Genomic DNA, 26,207 nt, shown 5'->3' with positions numbered 1-26,207 from the left:
CTCATCTTCGCTAAAGTAGCCCGACTTCACCATCTTTGGGAAATCAGCCTTCGAGATGGTCGACTTTCCGAAGTCCAGATGACTAGGCTTGCTCGGTACTGCGATATTGTAATCACCGTCAGAATCAGCCTCCTCAATATCTGCTTGTTCTGCTTCAGCAGCAGGGATGTCTTCCGATGTCATCAATCCAGATCGCTTCATTGCTTCAGAGATAGGAACAGTTTCCACACCTTCGGCTTCGTCTCCCTCGCGTTCAACTCTAGCAGTAGAGCGCACTCTGGCCATTTAATTTTGAATTTCTTGAAAAATTTCTTGGAAATTAATAACCTTTTCTTCTGAAGCTCTTCTTCTGACGAAGCAAACACCAAACTGGAGCTTCGTTTGAATGCGAAAGTCAAGCTTCGGCTATGGTTAAAAATTTTGGTAACAAAACAGTGCAATAGCAATGAATGCTGTGGTAACTTCACACCTACCCGTCTGTTTATATAGTGCTGCAGGTAAGAAGGTGAATCGTCAGGATTTTTACACCAGGCAAACAGTTGCTCGCACCCGCTGAACGGTGGGCCGCAAAAACCGGAATAGTGAACCTGCACGGTGGGACCGCTCTGCGCTTGGAAACTGTATCGTTTCTCGACAACGAGCTCAGGGAAGGTGTTTTTCGGACCTTCGGCTTCCTGAAGCCTAAGAGACTTTTTTCACGGATCAAGCTCGTTACGAAAAACGATCTAGCACCGCGAAGGGGCTACTGTTGGGACCATGCTTCGTCGCTGAAGGTCCTGCGGAAAGAAACAGCTTCGGCTGAAGCTGCTTGAACATGATGCAGAAGACACCGTTTACAAAGCTTCGGAACTACAGCATATCTGAAGCTGAAGGGTCGAATCGACTTAAAGATAGAATGACCTTTTAACCCATAAGGGTCTGAGTCATTGTTGTAAACTTTTATGAGGGGCATAATTGTAATTCCTCATGAGCTGTGTCCCGTGCCTATAAATAGTGAACAATATTCCTTTACTGTTCACGCATTCCGGTAATTGCTAACGCATCATTCAGGAATTATTGTTTGCCAAGGCAAAGGTATAAATGTGCCTAAACATTGTGTTCAGATATTCAAAATTCGTTTAATAAGATATGTGAATGATGTCGTTTATTTTCAATGTATTTAACTTTAATATTTCATGCTTTACTTTACTTTGTATTATTTTTATAAGTTCATTTACGAAGGTGAAAACCTTCGTAGTATTATGCCCGTGACCTTCGTCCGAGGATCATTAAATCCTTGTGAAAATGATGCTCCGGCGGACGAAGGGCATTAATATTTAACATTTTATGTTGCCTTGTTCTTAATTCATAGCATTTGAGAACAAGTCCCCAACAGACATCATCACACGTTGCTCAAAATAATAGCGAAAATAGTACTTTATTACATCAAGATGTCCAAGACATCCATGGAGTCATTAACTTAATATAGTCATTAACGTAATCAAAGTGCAGATACGAAACATAGAAGATAAGGCCTTCACAGGCAGCTGACTGGGGGTTTGCCACTAAACACAACTAGAACTTATCGAAGTCCTGAAACTCCTGGAAGTCCTCCATGTTGCCTTCATCTTCACCTGAGCATTTATTGCAATGGGACAACCTGGGGTTGGGGGGTTTTAAGCAAGGGTGAGTACACCTCAACGTACTCAGCAAATGTCCCGTTTGGCTAAAGTGGACTAACTGTATGTGGGGTTAAGATTTTAGTTGGTTATGTATTTATTACTAGTAGGAAGCCAAGTTTTAGTAATAAACCCAAGTTATTACCCAAAGTACTCCCTCAAGGAGGAAATACCAGAAACCAGAGTAATAATCATCACCATTTACCATGATCATAAAAGTATCCAAAGTTATTCTAATCAAAGAGGATCCCAAGGCTGCTCTTAATCGTGAGCACGACTGATATACCAATTTCAAACACTCTGCAGAGGTTGCACACTTTACCCACAAGTCGTGATCCCTTCCCAGCCTCGGTTGTACAGACCCGATCTTCACTACCGAGGTGAATGGCTAGGGATTCACTACGTAGCATTTACAAAGATTCCCCTGGTGTGCAATTGCTCATTAGGTTTCTGAAAGGGATATGTGCCCATGGGCCATTTCTAAAGTGTTTTGGTGATTAAGTGCCCAACACATATTCTCTAAGTGTTAATTTGTGCCAAAGATTGAAGAAGTGCAAATCATCGTGACTGTCCGGTGAGTCGTTCGCGGCGAAGTCGTCGCTCTCGAGAAAAGTTCAACGGCGTACGGCTAAAATTCACCAGACTGTCCGGTGAGCCAACGATCGACTGCGCAACGGTCGGCAGCGAAATCGGTGGGCGACACGTGGCCAGCACCAACGGTCGAAAGGGGGCACCGGACTGTCCGGTGTGCACCGGATAGTGTCCGGTGCGCCAACCGACGCCGAAGTGCAACGGTCGTCTGCGCTAGAAAAGGAAGGAGATCCGCACTGGACCGTCTACAGTGACTGTCCGGTGGCGCACCGGACTGTCCAGTGCGCCACCCGACAGAAGGCAAGATTAGCCTTCCAAGATTGTCTCCAACGGCTCCTAGCTGCCTTGGGGCTATAAAAGGGACCCCTAGGCGCATGGAGGAGTTACCCAAGCTTACAAGAAAGATCCTAAGACTCCAAGACTCCATTCTCACGCATTCAATTCTTTGAGATAGTGACTTGAGCTCCATTTGAGTTGAGAACTCCTTGTGTTGTGTTTTGAGCTCGAGTTGTGACTTGTGTGCGTGATTGTGCTCTCGCTTTGAGTCTTGTGTGTGTTGCTCTCCCCTCCCTTACTTCCGTGCTTCTTTGTGATCATCAATTGTAAGGGCGAGAGGCTCCAAGTTGTGGAGATTCCTCGCAAACGGGAGAAAGTCTAAGAAAGAAGAACATCATGGTATTCAAGTTGATCATTGGATCACTTGAAAGGGGTTGAGTGCAACCTTCGTCCATTGGGACGCCACAACGTGGAAGTAGGCAAGTGTTACTTGGCCGAACCACAGGATAAACTCACGTGTCTCTTGTGATTGCTTTTCTGTGATTACTTGTGTGTTCGCAAGAGCTCTCTACTTAGCCGTACTAACACTTAACCAAGTTTTGTGGTTATTAGTATTTAATTTTATAGGATCACCTATTCACCCCCCTCTAGGTGCTCTCAATTGGTATCAAAGTCGTTCTCTTCACGTAAGGGACTAATCGCCTGAAGAGATGGATCCTAAGGGAAAGGGGATGGTGGTCAACGATAAGGAGAAGGAGTCCATCTTCAACGAGCCAAGAGATGACAAGCCCACTGACTCTGGCTCGAGCCACAAGAAGAAGGACGAGAAGAAGAAGAGGCACATCAAGAAGATTGTCTACTACGACAGCGACGAGTCTTCTTCTTCACCAAGAGACGACGATGACGAGAAAAAGAAACCGGTTAATTCAAATTATTCATTTGATTATTCTCATATTCCTTATAATTCCAATGCTCATTTGCTTTCAATTCCTCTTGGTAAACCTCCACACTTTGATGGAGAGGACTACTCTTTTTGGAGTCACAAAATGCGTAGTCATCTATTCTGTTTCCATCCTAGTATTTGGGAGATAGTTGAAAATGGAATGCAATTTGATAGTATGGATAACCTTGTGTTTATTAACGAGCAAATTCATAAAAATGCACAAGCTACCACTATTTTGCTAGCATCTTTGTGCAGGGATGAGTACAACAAGGTGAGCGGCTTGGACAACGCCAAGCAAATCTGGGACACCCTCAAAATATCACATGAGGGAAACGACGCCACCATGATCACCAAAATGGAGTTGGTGGAAGGCGAGCTGGGAAGGTTCGCTATGATCAGGGGAGAAGAGCCAACACAGACGTACAACAGGCTCAAGACCCTGGTCAACAATATTAGGAGCTATGGGAGCACAAGATGGACGGACCACGACGTCGTCCGACTTATGCTCAGGTCTTTCACTGTTATTGACCCTCATCTTGTGAACCTCATCCGTGAAAATCCCAGGTACACAAAGATGACGCCCGAGGAGATACTCGAAAAATTTGTGAGCGGGCACATGATGGTCAAGGAGGCAAGGTATGTTGATGATGCATTAAACGACCCCATGCCCATCTACGAGCCGCAGCCCGTTGCGCTCAAGGCAACAAGCAGCAAGGAGGCACTACCAAGCAAGGTAGCACAAGTAGAGGCTGCCGGGCTCAATGAGAGTGAAATGGCACTTATCATCAAGCGCTTCAAGACTGCTCTTAAAGGACGCAAGGAGTACCCCAACAAAAACAAAACAAAGGGAAAGCGCTCCTGCTTCAAGTGCGGTAAGACTGGTCACTTTATTGCAAACTGTTCTGATAATGATAGTGACCAGGGACAAGAAAAGAGCGGGAAGAGGGAGAAGAAGAAGGCCTACAAGAAGGTGAAGGGCGAGGCGCATCTTGGCAAAGAATGGGATTCGGACTGCTCTTCCTCCGACTCCGACGACGAAGGACTTGCTGCCTCAGCCTTCAACAAGTCCTCTCTCTTCCCCAACGAACGCCATACTTGCCTCATGGCAAAGGAGAAAAAGGTAAGTATTCGAGAAACCCCTAAGTATACTACTTCAAGCGATGATGATACTAGTGATGATGAAGTAGATTATACCGATCTATTTAAGGGTTTAGATAGAGCAAAAGTAGATAAAATTAATGAGTTAATCGATGCTTCAAATGAAAAGGATAGACTTTTAGAAAAGCAAGAGGATATTTTGTATGAAGAGCATGATAAGTTTGTTAGTGTGCAAAAATCACTTGCTTTAGAGGTTAAAAGGAATGAAATGCTATCTTCTGAATAATCTACTTGTCATGAAACTGTGTCTAGCTTAAAGAGTATTAATGATGATTTAAATGCTAAGCTAGAAGTAGCTAATAAATCTAGTTCATGTGTGGAACATATTGTAATTTGCAATAGATGCAAGGATTTTGATACTAACGCTTGTAATGAACATCTTGCATCCATTACTAAACTAAATGATGAAGTGGCAAGTCTTAATGCTCAACTTAAGACTTGCAAGATAGATTTTGATAAATTAAAATTTGCTAGGGATGCCTACACAATTGGTAGACACCCCTCAATTAAGGATGGACTTGGCTTTCGAAAGGAAGCCAAGAACTTAACAAGCCAAAGGGCTCCCATTCCGAATAAGGAGAAAGGGAAGGCTCCTATGGCTAGTAGTAATCAAAAGAATCATGCTTTTATGTATAATAGGAAAATTGCTAGTCATAATGGGAGATATTATCATGATACCTGTGATTCACATGCTATGCTTGCTTCAAGTTCTAATTTTAATGGTAGGCCTAGGAGAAATTTTGTGTCTCATGCTCCTAAGAAAATGTGTAATAAACCTACCACTGTCTTTCATGTTTGCAACACTACGTTTGTACTTTCATGTAAAAATGAAAAAGTGGTTGCTAGAAAATTGGGATCCAAATGCAAGGGAGATAAGACTTGCATTTGGGTTCCAAAGGCTATTGTGACTAACCTTGTAGGACCCAACAAGAGTTGGGTACCTAAAACCCAAGTGTAAATTGCCTTGCAGGTTTATGCATCCGGGGGCTCAAGCTGGATTATCGACAGCGGATGCACAAACCACATGACGGGGGAGAAGAAGATGTTCACCTCCTACGTCAAGAACAAAGATTCCCAGGACACGATTATTTTTGGAGATGGGAACCAAGGCAAGGTTAAAGGCTTGGGAAAGATAGCCATCACAAGCGAGCATTCCATATCCAATGTATTCTTAGTAGAGTCATTAGGATATAATCTCCTATCTGTAAGTCAATTGTGCCACATGGGCTATAATTGCTTGTTTACAAATGTTGATGTTTCTGTCTTTAGGAGTGATGGTTCATTAGCGTTTAAGGGTATATTAGACGACAAACTCTACTTAGTTGATTTTTCGAAAGAGGAGGCCGATCTAGATGCATGCTTAATAGATAAGACTAGCATGGGCTGGCTGTGGCATCGCCGTCTAGCACATGTTCGGATGAAGAACCTTCATAAACTTCTAAAGGGAGAACATGTGTTAGGACTAACCAATGTCTGCTTCGAAAAAGATAGACCTTGTGCAGCTTGTCAAGCAGGGAAACAGGTGGGAAGCACTCATCACAACAAGAATGTGATGACTACATCAAGACCACTGGAGCTTCTCCATATGGACCTCTTCGGACCTGTCGCCTACCTTAGCAACGGGGGAAGTAAGTATGGTTTAGTAACTGTTGATGGTTTTTCCCGCTTCACTTGGGTATTCTTTTTGCAGGATAAATCAGAAACCCAAGGGACCCTAAAGCGCTTTCTAAGGAGGGCTCAAAACAAGTTTGAGCTCAAGGTGAAAAAGATAAGAAGCGACAACGGGTCCGAGTTCAAGAATCTGCAAGTAGAGGAGTACCTTGAGGAGGAAAGCATCAAGCACGAGTTCTCCACTCCCTACACACCACAACAAAATGGTGTGGTAGAGAGAAAGAACATGACGCTTATCGACATGGCGAGGACGATGCTTGGAGAGTTCGAGACGCCTGAGCGGTTTTGGTCGGAAGTTGTGAACACAGCTTGCCACGCCATAAATCGGTCTACCTTCATCGCCTCCTCAAGAAGACCTCGTATGAACTTCTTACAGGTAACAAACCCAACGTCTCATACTTTCGTGTATTTGGGAGCAAATATTACATTCTAGTGAAGAAAGGTAGAAATTCCAAATTTGCTCCCAAAGCTGTAGAAGGGTTTTTACTAGGGTATGAGTCAAATACAAGGGCGTATAGAGTCTTCAACAAATCATCGGGTTTGGTTGAAGTCTCTAGCGACATTGTATTTGATGAGACTAATGGCTCTCCAAGACAGCAAGTTGATCTTGATGATGTAGATGAAGATGATGTTCCAACGGCCGCAATACGTACCATGGCGATTAGAGATGTGCGACCATAGGAACAACAAGAGCAAGATCAACCTTCTTCCTCAACGATGGTGCATTCCCCAACTCAAGATGATGAACAGGTTCCTCAAGAAGAGGCGTGTGATCAAGGGGGAGCACAAGAAGAACCAGCTATGGAGGAAGAAGCACCACAGGCCCCTCCAACTCAAGTCCGAGCGACGATCCAACGGAATCACCCCGTTGACCAGATTCTGGGTGACATAAGCAAGGGAGTAACTACTCGCTCAAGATTAGCTAATTTTTGTGAGCATTACTCGTTTGTCTCTTCTATTGAGCCTTTAAGGGTAGAAGAGGCCTTGCAAGATCCGGACTGGGTGTTGGTCATGCAGGAAGAGCTCAACAACTTCAATAGGAATGAAGTTTGGAGCCTGGTGCCACGTCCCAAGCAAAATGTTGTGGGAATCAAGTGGGTGTTCCACAACAAGCAAGACGAGCACGGGATGGTGACAAGAAACAAGGCTCGACTTGTGGCAAAAGGTTATGCCCAAGTCGCAGGTTTGGATTTTGAGGAGACCTTTGCTCCTGTAGCTAGGCTAGAATCCATTAGAATATTATTAGCCTATGCCGCTCACCACTCTTTTAGGTTGTTTCAAATGGATGTGAAGAGCGCTTTCCTCAACGGGCCAATAAAGGAGGAGGTGTACGTGGAACAGCCCCCTGGCTTTGAGGATGACAGGTATCCCGACCATGTTTTTAAGCTCTCTAAGGTGCTCTATGGACTTAAGCAAGCCCCAAGAGCATGGTATGAATGCCTTAGAGATTTCTTAATTGCTAATGCTTTTAAGGTTGGAAAAGCCGATCCCACTCTTTTCACTTAGACTTGTGACGGTGACCTTTTTGTGTGCCAAATTTATGTCGATGACATAATATTTGGTTCTACTAATCAAAAGTCTTGTGAGGAGTTTAGCAGGGTGATGACACAAAAATTTGAGATGTCGATGATGGGCGAGTTGACATACTTTCTTGGGTTCCAAGTAAGACAACTCAAGGACGACACCTTCCTCTCCCAAATGAAGTACACTCAAGATCTTCTCAAGAGGTTTGGGATGAAGGACGCCAAGCTCGCGAAGACGCCAATGGGAACCGACGGGCATGTCGACCTCAACAAAGGAGGTAAGTCCGTTGATCAAAAGGCATACCGGTCTATGATAGGTTCCTTGCTTTATTTATGTGCTAGTAGACCGGAAATTATGCTTAGTGTATGCATGTGTGCTAGATTTCAATCCGATCCAAGGGAATGTCACCTTGTGGCCGTTAAGCGAATTCTTAGATATTTAGTTGCTACGCCTTGCTTCGGGATCTGGTATCCAAAGGGGTCTACCTTTGACTTGATTGGATACTCAGACTCCGATTATGCTGGATGCAAGGTTGATAGGAAGAGTACATCAGGGACGTGCCAATTCCTAGGAAGGTCCCTGGTATCTTGGAGTTCAAAGAAACAAACCTCCGTTGCCCTATCCACCGCTGAGGCCGAGTATGTTGCCGCAGGACAGTGTTGCGCGCAACTACTTTGGATGAGGCAAACCCTCCAGGACTTTGGCTACAATCTGAGCAAAGTCCGACTCCTATGTGACAATGAGAGTGCAATCCGCATGGCGGATAATCCTGTTGAACACAGTCGCACTAAGCACATAGACATTCGGCATCACTTTCTGAGAGACCACCAGCAAAAGGGAGATATCGAAGTGTTCCATATTAGCACCGAGAACCAGCTAGCCGATATCTTTACCAAGCCATTAGACGAGAAAACCTTTTGCAGGCTGCGTAGTGAGCTAAATGTCTTAAATTCGCGTAACTTGGATTGATTTATAGCATACATGTGTTTTATGCCTTTGATTAAGTTACTTTATGCATTTATGAGATTTGTTGTTTATTTATGGTGCTCAAGTTGTGCAAGGGATCCCCGGACCTCACAAGTCCATGTGTGAGTGATGCACATATTTAGGGGGAGAAGTGCTACAACTTGACCCTTTGAGACTAACATTTGTGTTTGAGTTTACTTAATGTAGTCTCAAAAGTGAATTGAAAGGGAAAGGTGAACTTGGACCATGCAAAGACTTCCACTGCACTCCGGTATTAGTGTACTCACCTCCAAGTTCATTCTTATGATCTTATTGCCTTTTTGCTCTTAATTGACAATTTTGGTGAGGCAATGGGGTTAAAGGGCCAATAATAATCCCGTTTTGGTGCTTAATGCCAAAGGGGAGAAATTAAGGCCAAAGCAAATGGATCAGCCACCACTTGTGAAATTTCGAAAAGAGTAGAGTTAGAACTTTTTGATTTGTCCAAAACACTCTTATTGCAAAATTTAGTCTCTTGTGGGGAGAATTTATGACTATGGGAAAAGGGGGAGTTTTTGGCTCTTAATCAATTTTACTCTTGGACTATGTCTCTCTGTGCCCAAACAAGTGAGTTTGTTGTAGAGATAGGAAAATGAATTTGATTCGCAAAAACAAACCAAGTGGTGGCAAAGTATGATCCAAATATGCCAAATTAGAGTCAAAAATAATTTGGTTCTTTTTTGCATTGATATTGCACTTCTTTTTGTTGCTTTTGGATGTCTTGGCATAAATCACCAAAAAGGGGGAGATTGAAAGGGATATGTGCCCATGGGCCATTTCTAAAGTGTTTTGGTGATTAAGTGCCCAACACATATTCTCTAAGTGTTAATTTGTGCCAAAGATTGAAGAAGTGCAAATCATGTGACAAGGAGAAAATAGATTGGAAAAGAGTTGGCTGTGTACAACCAACTGCTGCTCGGTCTGGGTGCACCGGACTGTCTGGTGGTGCACCGGACAGTGTCTGGTGCGCCAGACGAGTCCAAGGTGAACCGACCGCTCTCGGGACTCGACGGCGGTGTACGACTATAATTCACTGGACTGTCCGGTGAGTCGTCCGCGGCGAAGTCGTCGCTCTCGGGAAAAGTTCAACGACGTACGGCTAAAATTCACCGGACTGTCCGGTGAGCCAACGGTCGACTGCGCAACGGTCGGCAGCGAAATCGGTGGGCGACACGTGGCCTGCACCAACGGTCGGAAGGGGGCACCGGACAGTGTCCGGTGCGCCAACTGACGCTGAAGTGCAACAGTTGTCTACGCCAGAAAAGGAAGGAGATCCGCACTGGACCGTCTACAGTGACTGTCCGGTGGCGCACCGGACTGTACGGTGCGCCACCTGACAGAAGGCAAGATTAGCCTTCCAAGATTGTCTCCAACAGCTCCTAGCTGCCTTGGGGCTATAAAAGGGACCCCTAGGCGCATGGAGGAGTTACCCAAGCTTACAAGAAAGATCCTAAGACTCCAAGACTCCATTCTCACGCATTCGATTCTTTGAGATAGTGACTTGAGCTCCATTTGAGTTGAGAACTCCTTGTGTTGTGTTTTGAGCTCGAGTTGTGACTTGTGTGCGTGATTGTGCTCTCGCTTTGAATCTTGTGTGTGTTGCTCTCCCCTCCCTTACTTCCGTGCTTCTTTGTGATCATCAATTGTAAGGGCGAGAGGCTCCAAGTTGTGGAGATTTCTCGCAAACGGGAGAAAGTCTAAGAAAGAAGAACACCATGGTATTCAAGTTGATCATTGGATCACTTGAAAGGGGTTGAGTGCAACCTTCGTCCATTGGGACGCCACAACGTGGAAGTAGGCAAGTGTTACTTGGCCGAACCACGAGATAAACTCACGTGTCTCTTGTGATTGCTTTTCTGTGATTACTTGTGTGTTCGCAAGAGCTCTCTACTTAGCCGTACTAACACTTAACCAAGTTTTGTGGTTATTAGTATTTAATTTTACAGGATCACCTATTCACCCCCCTCTAGGTGCTCTCAGTTTCGCCAGTCGTACAAACACATTACTCCTCCCTAAGGTGGGTGACTAACAAAACCAAATCGAATGAACCTCGACACCCACCCTTAGCAAAGCAAGCACTATGCCCCAACCCCCATTGATGGCCCTCCGGCAAAGCCAACTACACCACCAAGTTCATCTAATTAATCAGCTAAGGGCATCCCATTCCATCCTCATTGTTGTATAATTATCCTGGGTGGTCTCTCAACAAACAGGTCCTTATGGAGAGGTACTCAGAAAACAAACTGAGTCCCCTAAAGTATCACAAGTTCATCATCATACTCAGAATAACATCAGCGTATCATAAATGTTCTCATCATGTTCGTTGATTAAAGTAAAGCAATAGCATGAAGCTAACCATAATAACCCAAAAGGTAATTAAGGACAAGATAAATACAAAGCTAGTCAATCCTTAGGTTTCAATTAAGTAATGTGGGACAGTGAATTAATAAGTAGGACATAATGGGTCAGAGGACACTTGCCTTCACCAGATTGCTGCTCAGGGAAGTCTACTGCAACACACTCGGAAACCTCGGACTGCACGTTGTCTACGCAAAGCAATCATTCATTCAACACATTTGGAAATGATAAATAAACAGTACACCAAACATGTGCAATCAAGTGAACACAAGCTCAATAGAAAAGTATAAACACAATAGAGAAGTCTAGGTTCTAAGGTGGACTAATACACCTAGGGGTTTGTGGTTTTCTAAGTACCGCCTATCTTAGTGGATTATATTACTTAACTTCATTTATCTTAATGAATTAATTACCTCACTAAACTTATTCTAGAGATGGGATCATACATTACATGAGATTACTTTCACAAAGTTCGTCACTTAATTATCATTAGTGTTTTCTTTTTCATTTCCCTTTAAATAATAAACCATTAATTTAAATGCACCTATAGCCTAGACATAAAACTAATATATGTATACAATGAAATATAATAATTTAAACAGGTAGAGAATAATCTTATGAACATTTTGCAATTTGAACCACCCAATTTGGAGTTCATATGCAAAATATATGAAATAAACAAAATTTGGAATTCAAAATACAAAATTAGGCCTATTTCTGTGATAAAATTGATGTCCGGGGTTCTTTGTCCAAGATCCCAGGGGTCTACGCGCAAAACACAGGGACATCGGGTTAATTTCCGAAAATCTGAGGGGGCTTTTAACAAGTTTTCCAAACGAACAGGTATCGGGTGATCTCGATCGCTCGATCACAAATCAACGATTAAGATTAGATCTGAGCGTGAACGCGCGTGCGGAGCGCTGACAGGCGGGCCAGGGGAGTCAGTGACAGTGAAGGGGAGGGGACTGACCAGTCGGGCCCAACCACTACACGACGGTTCACTTACCACGACCTACAGTTGGTTGCTAAAATGGCCTTCAGCGACCTACGGTTGGTCGCTAACAACTTTTAGCGACCTATAAGGATGGTCGCTGTAAGTGCCGTCGCTAAAGGCTTTAGCGACCGACATCTTTTTAGCGACCGACCGTCCGTTGCTAATATTGTATATTTAGCGACCAACCGTGGGTTGTTGTACTATAGATTTAGCAACCAACTGTAAGTCGTCGTCATACTATACATTTAGCAACCAACAGAAAGTCGCCCTTTTTACAGTTGTTATTATTAATAATATACATTTAATTAAGCACCACAAATTACAGATTTTTATACACAAATCATAAAGACATACACAGTTAATCAGTATACCACAGTCATAGATCCATCACATAAACACAAAAGCACCATAATTATATATTCACAAAAGCATCACAATTATAATATCATTCACAACTAGATCATTTACAGGTAGCTAGCTAGATCATTCACAAAAGCTCCAGAGATGATCAATCACAAAAGCACCACAGTGACATCACTCCAGCTTGAAGCAGTTCAAAAGCCCACAACTACATCACTAATGTTTCATATCACTCCAGCTATTGTTCAAAAGCCCACAACTACATCACTCTAGCTGCTTCAGAGTTGATCAGTCACAAAAGCACCAAAGCTACACTAATGCTTCAAGCAGTTCAAAAGCCTTCAGACAACCACTCCAGCTTCTTGTATCCTCCTGTTTTAAGGTACAAGCTTTCTTTGTCGAGAACACCCTAGAAAAAAGTACATCAAATTAGTATATTGTTGCTACATTTGCAAATCAAGGTTAATCATCATTAAGTTGATGGCTCATATAAATCTAAACATAAACAAGAAAAGAGTGAGCAGCTTGTACATTTGCCGATGTGGGTGTAGCGGCAACCGATCTCATCACGCAGTTCAGAAGTTCCCTCATCACCTTCTGAACTATGGGTCTCAGAGTGAGCAGCTTCATCCCCTTGGTTGTCAATTGACTCCTCTGCTGCCCAATCAGGAAGGAATATGCGAACATATTTCAACATCTATCATTTCTGCAATCGCCGTTACATCTTGATCTGTGAGATCGAGCTGCACAACCATCTCAGTTGCAACACTGATTGAAGTGTCCGCTTCACTATCAAAGGGGAAGTGGATGTTTTGGGCATGACCTGTGCATTGGTACAAAGAAATGGATAGAGAATAAGTGTCAGACTATGATACTTCGACCAATTCTAGCATGTGGATCCACAGTGTCTCGTACATAGTTATCAGAAGGATGTGAATCTAACATGCTACCTGCATTTCACAATAAGGTTGACATATCAAAAGGAGAGAAGCCGCGTACCAGTGAACATTAAATCGGTACCATGTTCGTTACACCTTTTCACGACTATACCTGAGCGATCATGGCGACCGGCAGATGATGCTACTCCGTCATATCTGAAACTAGAGCTTGGTTTTGGACTACCAGTATCTGCCATGTTTATTCTAAAGTAAAGTTATGTGGTAACGAGAAAGTTTATTGCAACTACATCTATAACATGAGATATCTCCAATTCAGTCATGTACCTGTTGTATTAATATTCGGATGCACTGGATAGAATATTTTTTCATCACTAACATCTAGGAGAAAAGGATCCATTAAGAGTTCATTTGCCGAAAGTCTTTTAGTGACTTTAGCAATGCATTTCTCTATAAATAATTTTACTTCAGGATCACCAATCTTAGCCAGTGAACCTGGCTTTTCACCCTGCCATATATACCACAAATAAAGAGATTATGAAACTGAAAAATATGACTTCATTGAACTAAGAACATCGATTCAAGGAAGAATACATTTCCTAGGACATGCAGAGCATGAATAATATAAGTATAAGGCAAGACATATAGTATAATACAAATGACAGTGGTTCTTATGTAATTTCTATGAACAAAAATACTAAAGCACAGACATATAGTTTAAGACAAGACAACCATACATATACATGTGACACTGCCTATGGCTTAGGCCTTATTCATCAATGTTCAACACATCATGACACTTAAAATGAATCATGCTAGCGGCTACTTATGTAATTTCTAGGCACAGGCATGCTTCCAGTATAGTACTCACAGTTGAACAAGTATGTTTGCTCGTTTATAGCCATGTCAGAAAATAATGAAGATTGCCCTAACTAAAATGCATATTTATGGTTTCATGTTTAGCCAAGATCCATATGGAATTTTCACTCTGAAAGAAATAGCTAAAAGTAATTGGATGGACAAGTAAACTAACATCAGATACTTTTCTATATATCTGTGCTGCATTTGAACATTCACAATATGGGTACTCAAATGTAACAAGCTCCAGTAAACACATCCCAAAAGCATAGATGTCTACAAGCTCATTATATTCCTCGTCATAGAGTTCTGGTGCCATGAATTCCGGTGTACCTAAGAAGAAACAGAGGTTACATACACGAAAAACTATAAATTTCTAATGGAACAATAATCAAATGAATTGCTTACCAATGATACTATGAGCTGAACATGCATTATCCAGGATAGTCGCTAAACCAAGGTCTCCAATCTTTACTTCACCCTGGTTTCCATTCACGAATATATTGTCACATTTTAAGTCTCTATGGATCACTGGTGGATCATGGTTGTGCAGGTAGACAAGACCACTTAAGATTTGCCTTGACCATTTCTTTAAAGCTCTAATGTCTACCTTCTTGTGCTTAATCCGGTACCTAAGGATCATCCAATCATTTGTGACCTAATATTACCAGTCAATGTACTACAGCATCCTAACAAGACCAGAAGGCACACTTCGTGCGCCCTACAATGATAATGGCTATGATAAGTCATATCAAATGAGAATTATTACAAAATTAGTAAGCCATAATTGCACAGCATAACACCAAAATTTGTTTTGCCTAGGGCTGCCATTCCTCCTCTCTAATCCCCTCTACTTCCCCTAATTCTACCCTCTAATTAAGGGGAAGTCACGCCTCCCCCAATCGGATGTGACACTAATTCTGAATAATTAAGGCCCTAAGCACTGCTTTCACCTTAAAAGCATCATCTCACAAGTAGATAACCGTTCTGGATGCTCGTGCTCTTTGGAAGGTCATGAGCCTTTGTAGCATGTACAAACTCCATTACTCCATATAAGGTCTTATTTGAAACACCAATATAGTGAATTATGATATTCTCGATTATCTTTTGTATGAGCTAATAGAACTGAGACAAAAACATAGAACTACTCAATGTGCCTCTATTTACAGAACAATTGCATATGTTGAATAGTTACCATTTGTCTGAAAAATACTTACATGACTAAATTCACCAAATAGTGCCACATACCTATTTAGCCTGGAGACATAAAAAACTTTGGAATGGAGGATGTTAAAATAGTATGGCTCAATTAATTTAGTGTTAAGACATAGTATGTCTGTTAAAATAGTATGGCTCAATTAATTTAGTGTTAAGACATAGTATGTCTACAAATACATATATTCCCCATTACAAAGCTAACCCAAGGACTGCTACCTGCCTTGACATTTAGGCCTGTTATTTCCTCTCCTATAAATCTTAAATGATGGGGTTTTTTTTATTTGTAACAATAAAACACAGCAAAGGAGCCGCCTAAAAAGAAAATGGCAACTGACCTAGTTTATATACAGAACAAAAATAGTTTCAAGAGACCTAGGGCACCCTGCTAACTACGTAGAGAGGTAGTTACACGCATTACATTTCTTCATTTGTACTTTGCATACAGGGAAGAAGTGATAAAAACCTAGAGGAATACAAAAGGCAATGTGCATAGTATTTGTAGGGATAAGCAAAGGTAACAATACAGAACCTCAAATGTATTGTGAAAAGTTGCTTCTTAGCTATCTGATCTCATGACTATACGGTAGTATTGTGCCTGTTAGTGGGTTATAGTCTGCATTTCTGTGACTTTTATTTGCAATAATATTTTACTCACTTATATTAAGGAGGACCAACAACAACCACCCTCTCCCAGCATAAGCAAGCAGGGATTGACGCATATAAGGAAAATGTGTGTTATACCTCCTCATCGATCAGTACAAGATCAGAATGCAGAAGTTTTTTTATCATCCCCAGGATCATAGAGGTCCCATGTCCTAGTAACCCGAACGCATAGACGCTCGCTGCAAATGTCATGACAAGAAAAATAGAGCAAATGTGAGGATCTATTAATCCTGCACTCAATATGAACCAAGCTCAGGGGAGGGTGAGTGCACGCCCTTGGGGAAATCGTCGAGCGGGAGGCCCAACTGTAGTAGACACGAGATCTTGAGGAGGCACGTGTTTAGGGCATGCACCTAGGGGTCCATCTCGGCGGTGAAGTTCTTCATGAAGTCTTAGAGCATGATAGTCAGGCGTCACTCGTCCTCAGCACACCGCGTCTTGCGCTTCCGTCCCCCAGTCCCGCCCTCGCCGCCGGAGTTGTTGGCTGCGGAGTCATAGTGGGTGCGACGGCGGAATGAGTCTCTGACGCCCGGGTCGAAGCCATCACTGTTGTGGTGGGACTCGGAAGAGTTGTTGTGGGGCGGGTCGGAAGAGGGCTCAAGTGAGGGAGTGGGCTAGGGTTTCGGCGGAAGCTTGGTCGCGGCTGCGCTACAGAGAGGTGGTGGCGCGCTGAGTGAGCGACGGGGTGAGGGGGGGGGGGGGTGCGACCAAGCGAGCGGGGTAGGGGCGGCACGACCGAGCGAGCGATGGTGTGGGGGGCGCGGTGGCGGTGTGCAGTGCGGGTAGCGGCACACGGTGTGGTGCTCGGTTGTGTGTGGCGGCTGTGTGTGTGGTGAAATTAGGTTTTTTTTGGTAAATAGACTTTGAGATGGGTACTGGATTGAGATGTGGAATAGAATGTGGATAGGTTTTTTTATCCTGTTCTCGGCGTACTGGAATAGAACGTGGGGCATATGTAAGTAAATAAGAAAAAAACTAGCACAATAGACATCAAAACCAAGGGTAGTCTAGTTGGTTATGTCATTCAAGTTCGAGTCAATAGATTCAAGGTTCAAAACCTTAAAATCTTTTTTTACAATTCGTTTTCTTTTCCATAATTCTTTTTTTCTTTTCTACAATTCTTTTTTTCTTTACTACAATTTAGCGATCAATGTTTACTTGTTTTAATTAATTTTTAGTCACTAACATCTATAGGTACGTTCAGGCTATAAGATTTGATAGTGATCCTTGCTCTATAGCGACCCACCGCTAGTCCCCGACGATATCTATAGCGACCAACCATAAATTGTTAAATTTTTTCTAGACTTTTAGCGACCAACCGACCGTTGCTACAAAAGGATTTAGAGACTGACCATCGGTCCCTAACCTTTAGCAACCAACAGTTGGTACCTAATAAGGGTCGCTAAAGATCAACCGTCGTGTAGTGAACGCCAGGGGACGCAGGCGACTGACCGATGGGGCCCAGGGGCAGTGTGCGCTCGCGCGAAACATTATCCAGAGATCTGGACCGCTGGATCAGAGATGGAAGGTTAGGATCTAGCGCGCAGGGGCTTACGACTCGATGGCCGGCGCCGCTCGTGTCCATGGCGGTGGGGATGCTGGAGACAGCAGATGACCTCCTGGGGGGGTATGGGGTCACCAGGGTTGGCTGAAATTGGCGATGAGGGTCTGGCGAACTCAATAGTGTGGTTCCAGCCGCAAGAACAAGACCGGAGGCGAAAGAACGGCAGGGAGGGCGCTTCGGGCGTGTTGGGATGATTCCAGCGAGGAATCCCGGTCGTGGGGAGGGGCGATCGGGTGCGCTTGTGGCGGAACTGCCCGAATTATTCCAACTTAAGTGCCTAAGTCCCACCTTAAAGGCTAGACCACACTTAAATGGGAATAAAACGCCAGTTCCTCGGATCTAGTCCGACGAGGCCACTAATAGGATCAAGTACCACGTACTCACTCGATGGTGAGGCACATAGCAAATACAATAAAACATAAAACCATACATGAAGGAGTATTAAATTTATTACAACATCATCGGAGTTTAGCAAAAGCAATGATCATTGTTCGGAATGCAGCAGAATAAAACTAACGATAAATAAACGGAGAGATGGGGAAGCCTATCCCATCACTCCTCATGCTCCTCCTTAGCCGAGGTAGGGTCCCACTCGACTGTCCAACCCGGTGGCAAGATGGACGGCCAAGTCACTCCAGCAACCATGTCCTCCAGAGAACCTGAAAAATTATGCCACAAGCAAGGCTAAGTATACTAATACTCAGATAGACTTACCCGGTGTGAGGAGTCTACTCCTCTACCTCTAGACATGCAGCTGTTTGGCTGAGGGGTTTGGTTTGCCAAAAGCACTAGCTGAGTCTAAAATCAAGTTTTAGCTTTTTCAAGTTTTAGTGTGACTCTCTTAAGACTAAATGTGTACCTATCTAAGCATTCATGATATCAAACATTTAGCAATCAACAACTTTTGCCAAGTCATCACATTTCCACTTGTTACTCAATGTAGCAGCATGGATCAAGCAGTCTCATTAGCTGCAATAAGTAGACAATTTGAATCGAGTTTTTAAACCTTGCAAGGTAAACCTAAACACACAACGTGGCGAGGCACTTCGTCCCCACACACATTAACCGTCCCCATCGATTCCCTGGCAACAGATCAGGGCTCACCGCCTTGGCGTACAATGCCTCACTGACCTCGACTGCCGTCGTGCAGTGACCGCACTTGTACCCACCATAACCGGAATGGGAGACCACGTCTCAGGTCGCGTGAGGGGCAAAGTCTACGGGCAGTTTCACTCAGGTACTAGGCTTACCGATTTACCATATTTCTCGGCATGTGCTTAGTACGTTCAAACGCTTGACTCACGATACCACACCTTAATCCTTATTCCAATTTCCATCTCGTAGACAACCAATCCCCATGGATTGTTGTCCACAGACCAACATCATTATGATAAGAAATTGGATACAACCAATTCCTGACCTCGCGCGAGTGCTAGAAAATCACTCAACTTCTACCGAGATCCCTAATTAATAAAGCAGCTACTCGACCTAGCATACTAGTATCCATCTCAAAAGAAAATCCTGAGTTAATGCAACTAGGGTTTCAGGCAACTCCTACACTTAAGTGCACAATACAAGCCTACAATCATTAAGTGCAGTAAAGTAGTATATAGAACTGGTTATGTATAAAACCGGGGCTTGCCTTCCAAGGCTGGGGCAGGCAGATCCTCGATGGCAGGTTCTGGTGCTGGATCCTGGGCTACCTCCTCAGCAACTCCTTGCTCCGGCACGAGGACGTACTCCCCGTCAGCGAGATTACAGTCTATCGAATGCAATGAACAAGATATATGCATAAAAATGATATGAATATTTGGAAAGGTTATGCATAGTAAAACAGTATTAAGTTTAGTGTCTTTCTAGGGTTTCTTTTTGGATATACTTAAGGGTTTTGTATTTTCATCTATTTCTCCCAAAGTTTCCCTTTTTCTTTCTGTTGCCTCTTATTAAGCATTTTTGAACTATCAGGGTTAGTTAACATTTTCTAAAAATGTTATAAAAATTACAGTAGGTAAATATTGACATTTGTGGGTTCTCTTAAAAATTTGAGGTGGAGATTAATTCAGATACTACTTGTGCAAAATTAAGAAAAACAAGTGAAAAAGGGCATTTTACACTATAGCTTTGATTTAAGTGAGGTCTCTGTACCAAATTTTATTTTTGTCAAGATTCTTAGATGAATATAGGACTCTATGTTAAATATCACAGCAAAAGACTTATTGGATATTTAGTTGTGATTTTCTAAAGTTAAATGCCAAAAAGGAACTTACAACTAACTTGTTATTTGAAAAATATCAAACAACAGAACTCATATTTTTCCTATATTCATAATAACAAAATATTTATTATCCCAAGGTTTGGGGTGTTTTCTTTTCAGAATTATTTTTCTAAGGTTTTCCTAAGTTTTCATTGTTTGCATAAAATAAAAGGTATCTCATTTCTTTTGTACTACACAAGGGTCTAATAAAATTTTCCAGTGAACTATATTAAATAAGTGAGTTAGTAAAAATATGGTTGCTCCCTGGTTCTTATTTTAAACTACCTTTTCTCTTTTCTTTAACTTTAGGCCCAAAAATGATTTAAATGGCAAACCCTACCTTAATTTGGTGTACTGAGGGGTTTACTATTTTTAAACATATTAGGAAGTGATTAAGTACTTCTCTGATTTTTCTTAACTCCAGTCTAACAGTGTAACTATTTTTTCCTCTTTTATTTAGCTTTTGAGCAGAATACTATTTAATTCAAGGCTTTAAATTCTTCTGCAACATTTAGGGGGTTTTGTATTTTTCCTAAGTAGTTCACATTATTTAGAATCTGGCAAAATTGGTTTGACTAAATTTGGTTGAATAAAACTGAAGTTATGAATTTTACAAGCTCTGTTTGTATTTAAATTAGAAATGTTAAAAAGGTTTTCTGGAAAACCAGTTTACACCGAGGACCCTGGGCTTTTCCTAAACCAATTCTTCAACTTATACCCCTGCGCAACTATTCATTTGAGTCTCTGACAATTCAAACCCCCCTGACTTCTATTCCTTCTTCCCCGAGGTCCCTCCCCCCTTTGAACAGTACCCGCGAAAGGAAAAAGGGCGGCGCGGCTTACCGGCGGCGAGGGAGGTCCGGCGAAGGGTGGGGTTGGCTTCGGGAGGTCCTTGCGGTCTCAACGAGGTACGGCTCGATGACGGTGATGGCAGGAATCAGCCGGTCCACGTGCGTAGGCGGGCGAGCTCGTCGGTGGCGAGTGCTCCGGCCTATCCATGGCGATACAGGTCAATCCAAGGGCACGGGGAGCTTCACGGGGTGCTAATGAGTCGACCCATGCAAGGAATCGAAGAATAACTCACCGTGGAGCTCGATCTACGTTCGCCGGCGGTCGGGTGAAGTCCGGTGACCTTGAACCGGCGTCTCCGGCGAGTCAGAGTTTGATTCCTCGCTCTGGGAGCTTCACCGAGGCACGTAGAGTCTCTCTCGAGGGTTGGACGGGGCTGGGAATGGCTATGCTGGCCGGTCTATGGTGGTGGGTGCTCGGGCGGCCACTGGCACGCCGTTTGCAGGGCAAACTCCGACGATCTCGTGCTCCGATGAGGTCGAGAGCGCGCGGGGGCGTACGGCTGAAGCCTTGGCTGGCTTTATAGGCGCGGGCGCGGGAAGGGGACACGGGCGTGGCCTGGTGCGACACGGGGCGCGCGGGGTCGGGCGTTGGGCGTGCTCTGGTGCGTTCAGGGCGCGTCGAACACGTGGAGGTGTTCTTCTGCCCATGTTCAAAAGCTTGTCGAGATCACAAACGTGCGAATCTTGGCAAAAATCCGGCGCAGGCCTCTTCCTGGCACCTATGGCTTTCTCTTGTATGTGAGTTCCAAGGGGGAGATAAGCCCTAGGTCAGAAGATTTGCGGACGCCAAATCTGGCTTGTCCCACTGTCCACTCTGCGATAAAAGTGATGCCAAATCAAGTCAAACGAATTTGGCTTGGTTTCAAATTTTTCTAGTGGGTGCCTTATGTGGTTTGGCACCTTTTTGGTATTCAGACCAAGTGGTTTTGGCGCCATTTACTAAGTGAACACATCTTATCTTTAGATTAGGGTTAAATTTTGACTTAGAGAAGATTAGAGAGCTCTAGTGTGCTCTCTACTTAAGGGGTGAATTTGGGGTCTTTAAGGGGTCTTTTTGTAATGTTTCCCCTCTGCATTTTGTAGGTTATAATGTTACTTAAACTTTGGTTAAGGATTAGAATCAAGGTTTGGCGATTTGATTAACTTATCCACTGATCCCTTGCTTGGAAGTCTAGTGCCTTTAGGGGTCTTTAGGGTTTAACCTCTTTGGCTCAAGATGACAATTGTTCAAAATGTTTGGGTGAAGCTTTTGTCATTAACATTCCTTAGCTAACCCATGTTTCCAAGGTTTTAGGTGCTTCTTCTCCTCCACTTAACCACATGTGATAACAAGTCATCAGTGCCTATATGAAGCCAGTGCCTTGGTAACACCTGAAGTGTTACAGCCCTCCCCCCTTAAAGGAATCTCGCCCCGAAATTTTGGGTAGGGATCCTTTAGGGGTACCAAGAAGGTGTGCTGTGTGTTGCATTTTCCTTTAGCCAAGTTTCCCTAGTTAACTGCTCTTCGAATGTCATTATCTTTGCAACTTCAGAAGGAAGTCCTTTTAAAGTTATTTTCAAAGCTTACTATACCTTTAACATCTAAGTTTTTCTTATATTTAGATTCAAAGGGCAGGTGGGGGTGGGGTTTTGTATTACGTACCGACTCCTTTGGGTTGAAAGTCGGGGAAGCGAGAACGTAGAAAATCCTCAGTCTCCCACGTAGCCTCTTCTACTGAATGGTGGCTCCACTGAACTTTATACATCCGGATCGACCTTGCTCGAGTTGATCTCTCCTTTTGGTCCAATACCTTGACGGGGTGCTCTTGATAAGATAAGTCTGGTTCTATCTCCAATTCTGGTTCCGGTAGCACTTTCGTGGGTAAGCGGACACACTTTCGTAGCTGAGATACGTGGAACACATCATGAACTGCTGACATATGGGGTGGCAACTTCAATTGATATGCTACAGGTCCACAAGTCTCTTTGATCTCATAGGGCCCGATGTAGCGAGGAGCTAACTTGCCCTTGATTCCAAATCTCTGAACACCTTTGGTGGGCGACAACTTAAGATAAACATGATCTCCCACTTCAAACTGTAGAGGCTTCCTCCTCTTGTCATGATAGCTCTTTTGCCTGGCCTGAGCAGCCTCTAAGTTCTTCTTAATGACTCTGACTTTCTCCTCTGTTTCAAGTACCAGGTCAGGTCCAAATATTTCCCTCTCTCCAGCTTGTGACCAATTTAGCGGTGTTCTACACCTTCTCCCATACAAGGCTTCAAAGGTGCCATCTTTAAACTGGACTGGTAGCTGTTATTATAAGAGAACTCTGCCAACGAAAGACACTTGTCCCAATCCTTTCCATAGTGTAGCACACATGCCCTCAACATGTCTTCCAAAATCTGATTCACCCTTTCTGTCTGACCATCTGTTTGAGGGTGGTATGCTGAGCTTCTTATTACATGGGTCCCAAGTGATTCTTGCAATTGCTCCCAGAAACGTGCTACAAATGGTGCACCTCTGTCAGACACAATAGTCCTTGGTATTCCATGCAGACGAACTATCTGGTCAATATAAATTTCTGCATACTTTTCTGTCCAGTGGATGGTATGTACTGGTAAGAAATGCGCCGTTTTGGTCAACCTATTCACAATGACCCAAATAGAATCGTGGTGCCGGGAGGTATTGGGCAATCCTACAATGAAGTCCATGCAAATATCCTCCCATTTCCAAAATGGTATGGGAAGGGGCTGTAAGGTGCTTGCCACCTTCAAATGACTGGCCTTGACTCTTTGGCAAGTGTCGCATTCCGATATATACTTAGCAATTTCCCTCTTCATTCTGGTCCACCAGTACAAGGATCTGAGATCATGATACATCTTGTTACTGCCTGGGTGCATGGAAAATTTTGAAAGGTGAGCTTCATCCAATATTTTCTTTCTGAGCTCGGTGTTCTTGGGAACAACCAATCGGTCTCCAAACCATAGGATTCCTTTGCTGTCCTAACGGAAGCATTTGTATGTGTCCACCTTCTATCCGATCATTTCCTTAATGACTTGAACACCCTTGTCACCAATCTGTGCCATGAATATTTGCTCATGTAAGGTGGGCTCCACTGAAATATAACTTAAAGCACTGGAGGAAACAACTTCTATGTTCAGCTTGCACAACTCATCACACAGGGTGGTGATTTTTGCATCCATACTCACACAGTAGCACTGGGCCTTCCGACTTAAGGCATCTGCCACAACATTGGCTTTGCCAGGATGGTAATGCACTTCCAAATCATAGTCCTTGATTAATTCTAACCATCTTCTCTGCCTCATATTAAGATCAGCCTGAGTGAAGATATATTTGAGACTCTTATGATCAGTGTAGATATTACAATGAGCTCCCATCAAGTAATGTCTCCAAATCTTGAGAGCATGAACTACGGCTGCTAACTCCAGATCATGTGTGGGGTAGTTCTGTTCATGGGGTCTGAGTGCTCGGGAGGCATAAGCAATGACTCTATTGTCTTACATCAAGACACATCCCAATCCAGTACTGGAAGCATCGCAATAAACCTCAAAGGGTTTGGTGTTGTCAGGCTGAGCTAGCACGAATGCTGTTGTCAAATGCTGCCTTAGTGCATGAAAGGCATCCTCACATTTCTGGCTCCATTCATACTTGACTCCTTTCTTCAACAATTCAGTCATTGGCTTGGCAATCCTAGAGAAATCCGAAATAAATCGTCGATAATACCCTGCCAATCCCAGAAAACTTCGAATCTACCGTACAGTGGTAGGAGGTTTCCAATCCATCACTTCTTGTACTTTCTCAGGATCAACTGATACCCCATCCTGAGAAATGGTGTGACCCAAAAATTTAATCTCTCTCAGCCAGAAATCACATTTGGACAGTTTAGCATACAACTGATGATCACGTAGCCTCTGGAGTACTGTATGCAAATGCTTAGTATGCTCGGCTTCATTCTTTGAGTAGACCAATATATCATCGATGAAGACTACCACAAACTTGTCCAGCTCTGGCATGAAAACTGAGTTCATCAAATACATGAAATAAGCCGGGGCATTGGTCAGCCCGAAAGACATCACCAAATACTCGTAAAGCCCATATCTGGTAGAGAAAGCTGTCTTCGGAACATCACTGCCCTGATTTTTATCTGATGATAGCCAGAGTGAAGGTCTATCTTGGAGAATACTTTGGCTCCCACCAACTGATCAAACAATACATCAATGCGGGGCAATGGGTACTTATTCTTGATGGTCACCGCATTGAGAGGCGGTAATCGACACACAACCTCAGACTCTCATCCTTCTTCTTTACGAACAAGGCTGGACATCCCCATGGCGAAGTACTTGGGCGAATGAACCCCTTGTCCAACAACTCTTGTAGTTGCTTTTTCAATTCCGCCAATTCTGCTGGAGGCATCCTATAGGGTCTCTTGGATATAGGTGCAGTCCCGGGTTGCAACTCAATCGTAAACTCGATGTCCCTGTCGGGTGGCATCCCTGGTAATTCATCCGGAAAAACATCTGGGTAGTCACAAACCACTAGGATTCTTTCGACGGGTGACTCTATCATGGTGAAGGCACAGGAACGGGTACATTCCTAGTCGGGTAGGTACAAGGTGATCTCTCCATCCAGTGGGGAGTGAATTTCTATGGCTCTGGCTGCGACATCAATTACCGCATGGTGTCGCGATAACCAATCAGTCCCCAGGATGATATCCACACTATCCAATCCCATAATCGGGAGAGTGGTTTTAAATATGAAGCTACCCAACTTTATTGGTACATGTCTATTGATCTGATAGGTGGCAACCCTGCCTCCGGGTGTAGAAATTGTAATACCCCCATTGGTGTGGTGAAAAGGTAACTGGCACTTGGCACTAAATTTGGTACTGATAAAACTGTGTGATGCACCAGAATAAAAAAGAATGATTGCAGGATAATTCAAAACTGAAAAGATACCAGTCAAGACGGGTGCTCCCTCTGGAATATCAGCCATCGTGGTGAAGTTTAGCCTGCCTTGCCTCACTTGCACCTTCTGCCTCTTGCCTTGATTCTGGTTGGAATTCTGTCCCTGCCTCTGCTGGTTCCTGGGGCAATTCTTGGCATAGTGCCCCGTGTTACCACAAGTGAAACACCTATTGTCATTGGCCTGACGGTACTGCTGCTGCTGTGGCTGATTGTTGTTCCTCTGAACTGGGAGCTGAGAGCGGTTGGGTGCCTACTACTGCTGTTGCTATGGTCGGATCACCCAACGTCCTTGCTGCTGCTGAGGTCCCCTATTCTGAGTGTCAGATACAATTCTGAAGCGCTGTGGCTGAGCTGATGATCCTGCCACAGGGGTCTTCCTCTTCTTTTCTGCCTGATGGGCTG

At 43.6% G+C, this 26,207-nt stretch overlaps 1 protein-coding gene across 1 annotated transcript; it reads right to left on the bottom strand.

Moving 5' to 3' along the window:
• Positions 1-13,256: 13,256 nt before the first annotated feature.
• Positions 13,257-14,630, bottom strand: LOC103655248 (probable serine/threonine-protein kinase WNK2). Its single transcript, XM_020552039.2, has 5 exons — positions 14,468-14,630; positions 13,762-13,942; positions 13,589-13,666; positions 13,454-13,488; positions 13,257-13,361 (listed from the first exon to the last, which is right to left on the bottom strand). The coding sequence occupies exons 1-5, from the start codon at positions 14,609-14,611 to the stop codon at positions 13,257-13,259; spliced, it is 543 nt and encodes a 180-aa protein (XP_020407628.1). The 5' UTR covers positions 14,612-14,630.
• Between the last annotated feature and the right edge of the window lie 11,577 nt (positions 14,631-26,207).

This window comes from Zea mays, chromosome 4, assembly GCF_902167145.1.
Source record: "Zea mays cultivar B73 chromosome 4, Zm-B73-REFERENCE-NAM-5.0, whole genome shotgun sequence".
Lineage (NCBI taxonomy): Eukaryota > Viridiplantae > Streptophyta > Magnoliopsida > Poales > Poaceae > Zea > Zea mays.
Note: the sequence above shows the minus strand (reverse complement) of the source record. Positions and strands in the feature narration are given on the sequence as shown.

Coding starts and splice junctions, on each gene's coding strand:
- LOC103655248 (XM_020552039.2), bottom strand. CDS start 14,611: ATGGCACCAGAACTCTATGACGAGGAATATAATGAGCTTGTAGACATC. Junction 13,943..14,467: donor TATATAGAAAAGTATCTGAT/GTTAGTTTACTT, acceptor TATATATGGCAG/GGTGAAAAGCCAGGTTCACT. Junction 13,489..13,588: donor CGGTCGCCATGATCGCTCAG/GTATAGTCGTGA, acceptor TGTGAAATGCAG/GTAGCATGTTAGATTCACAT.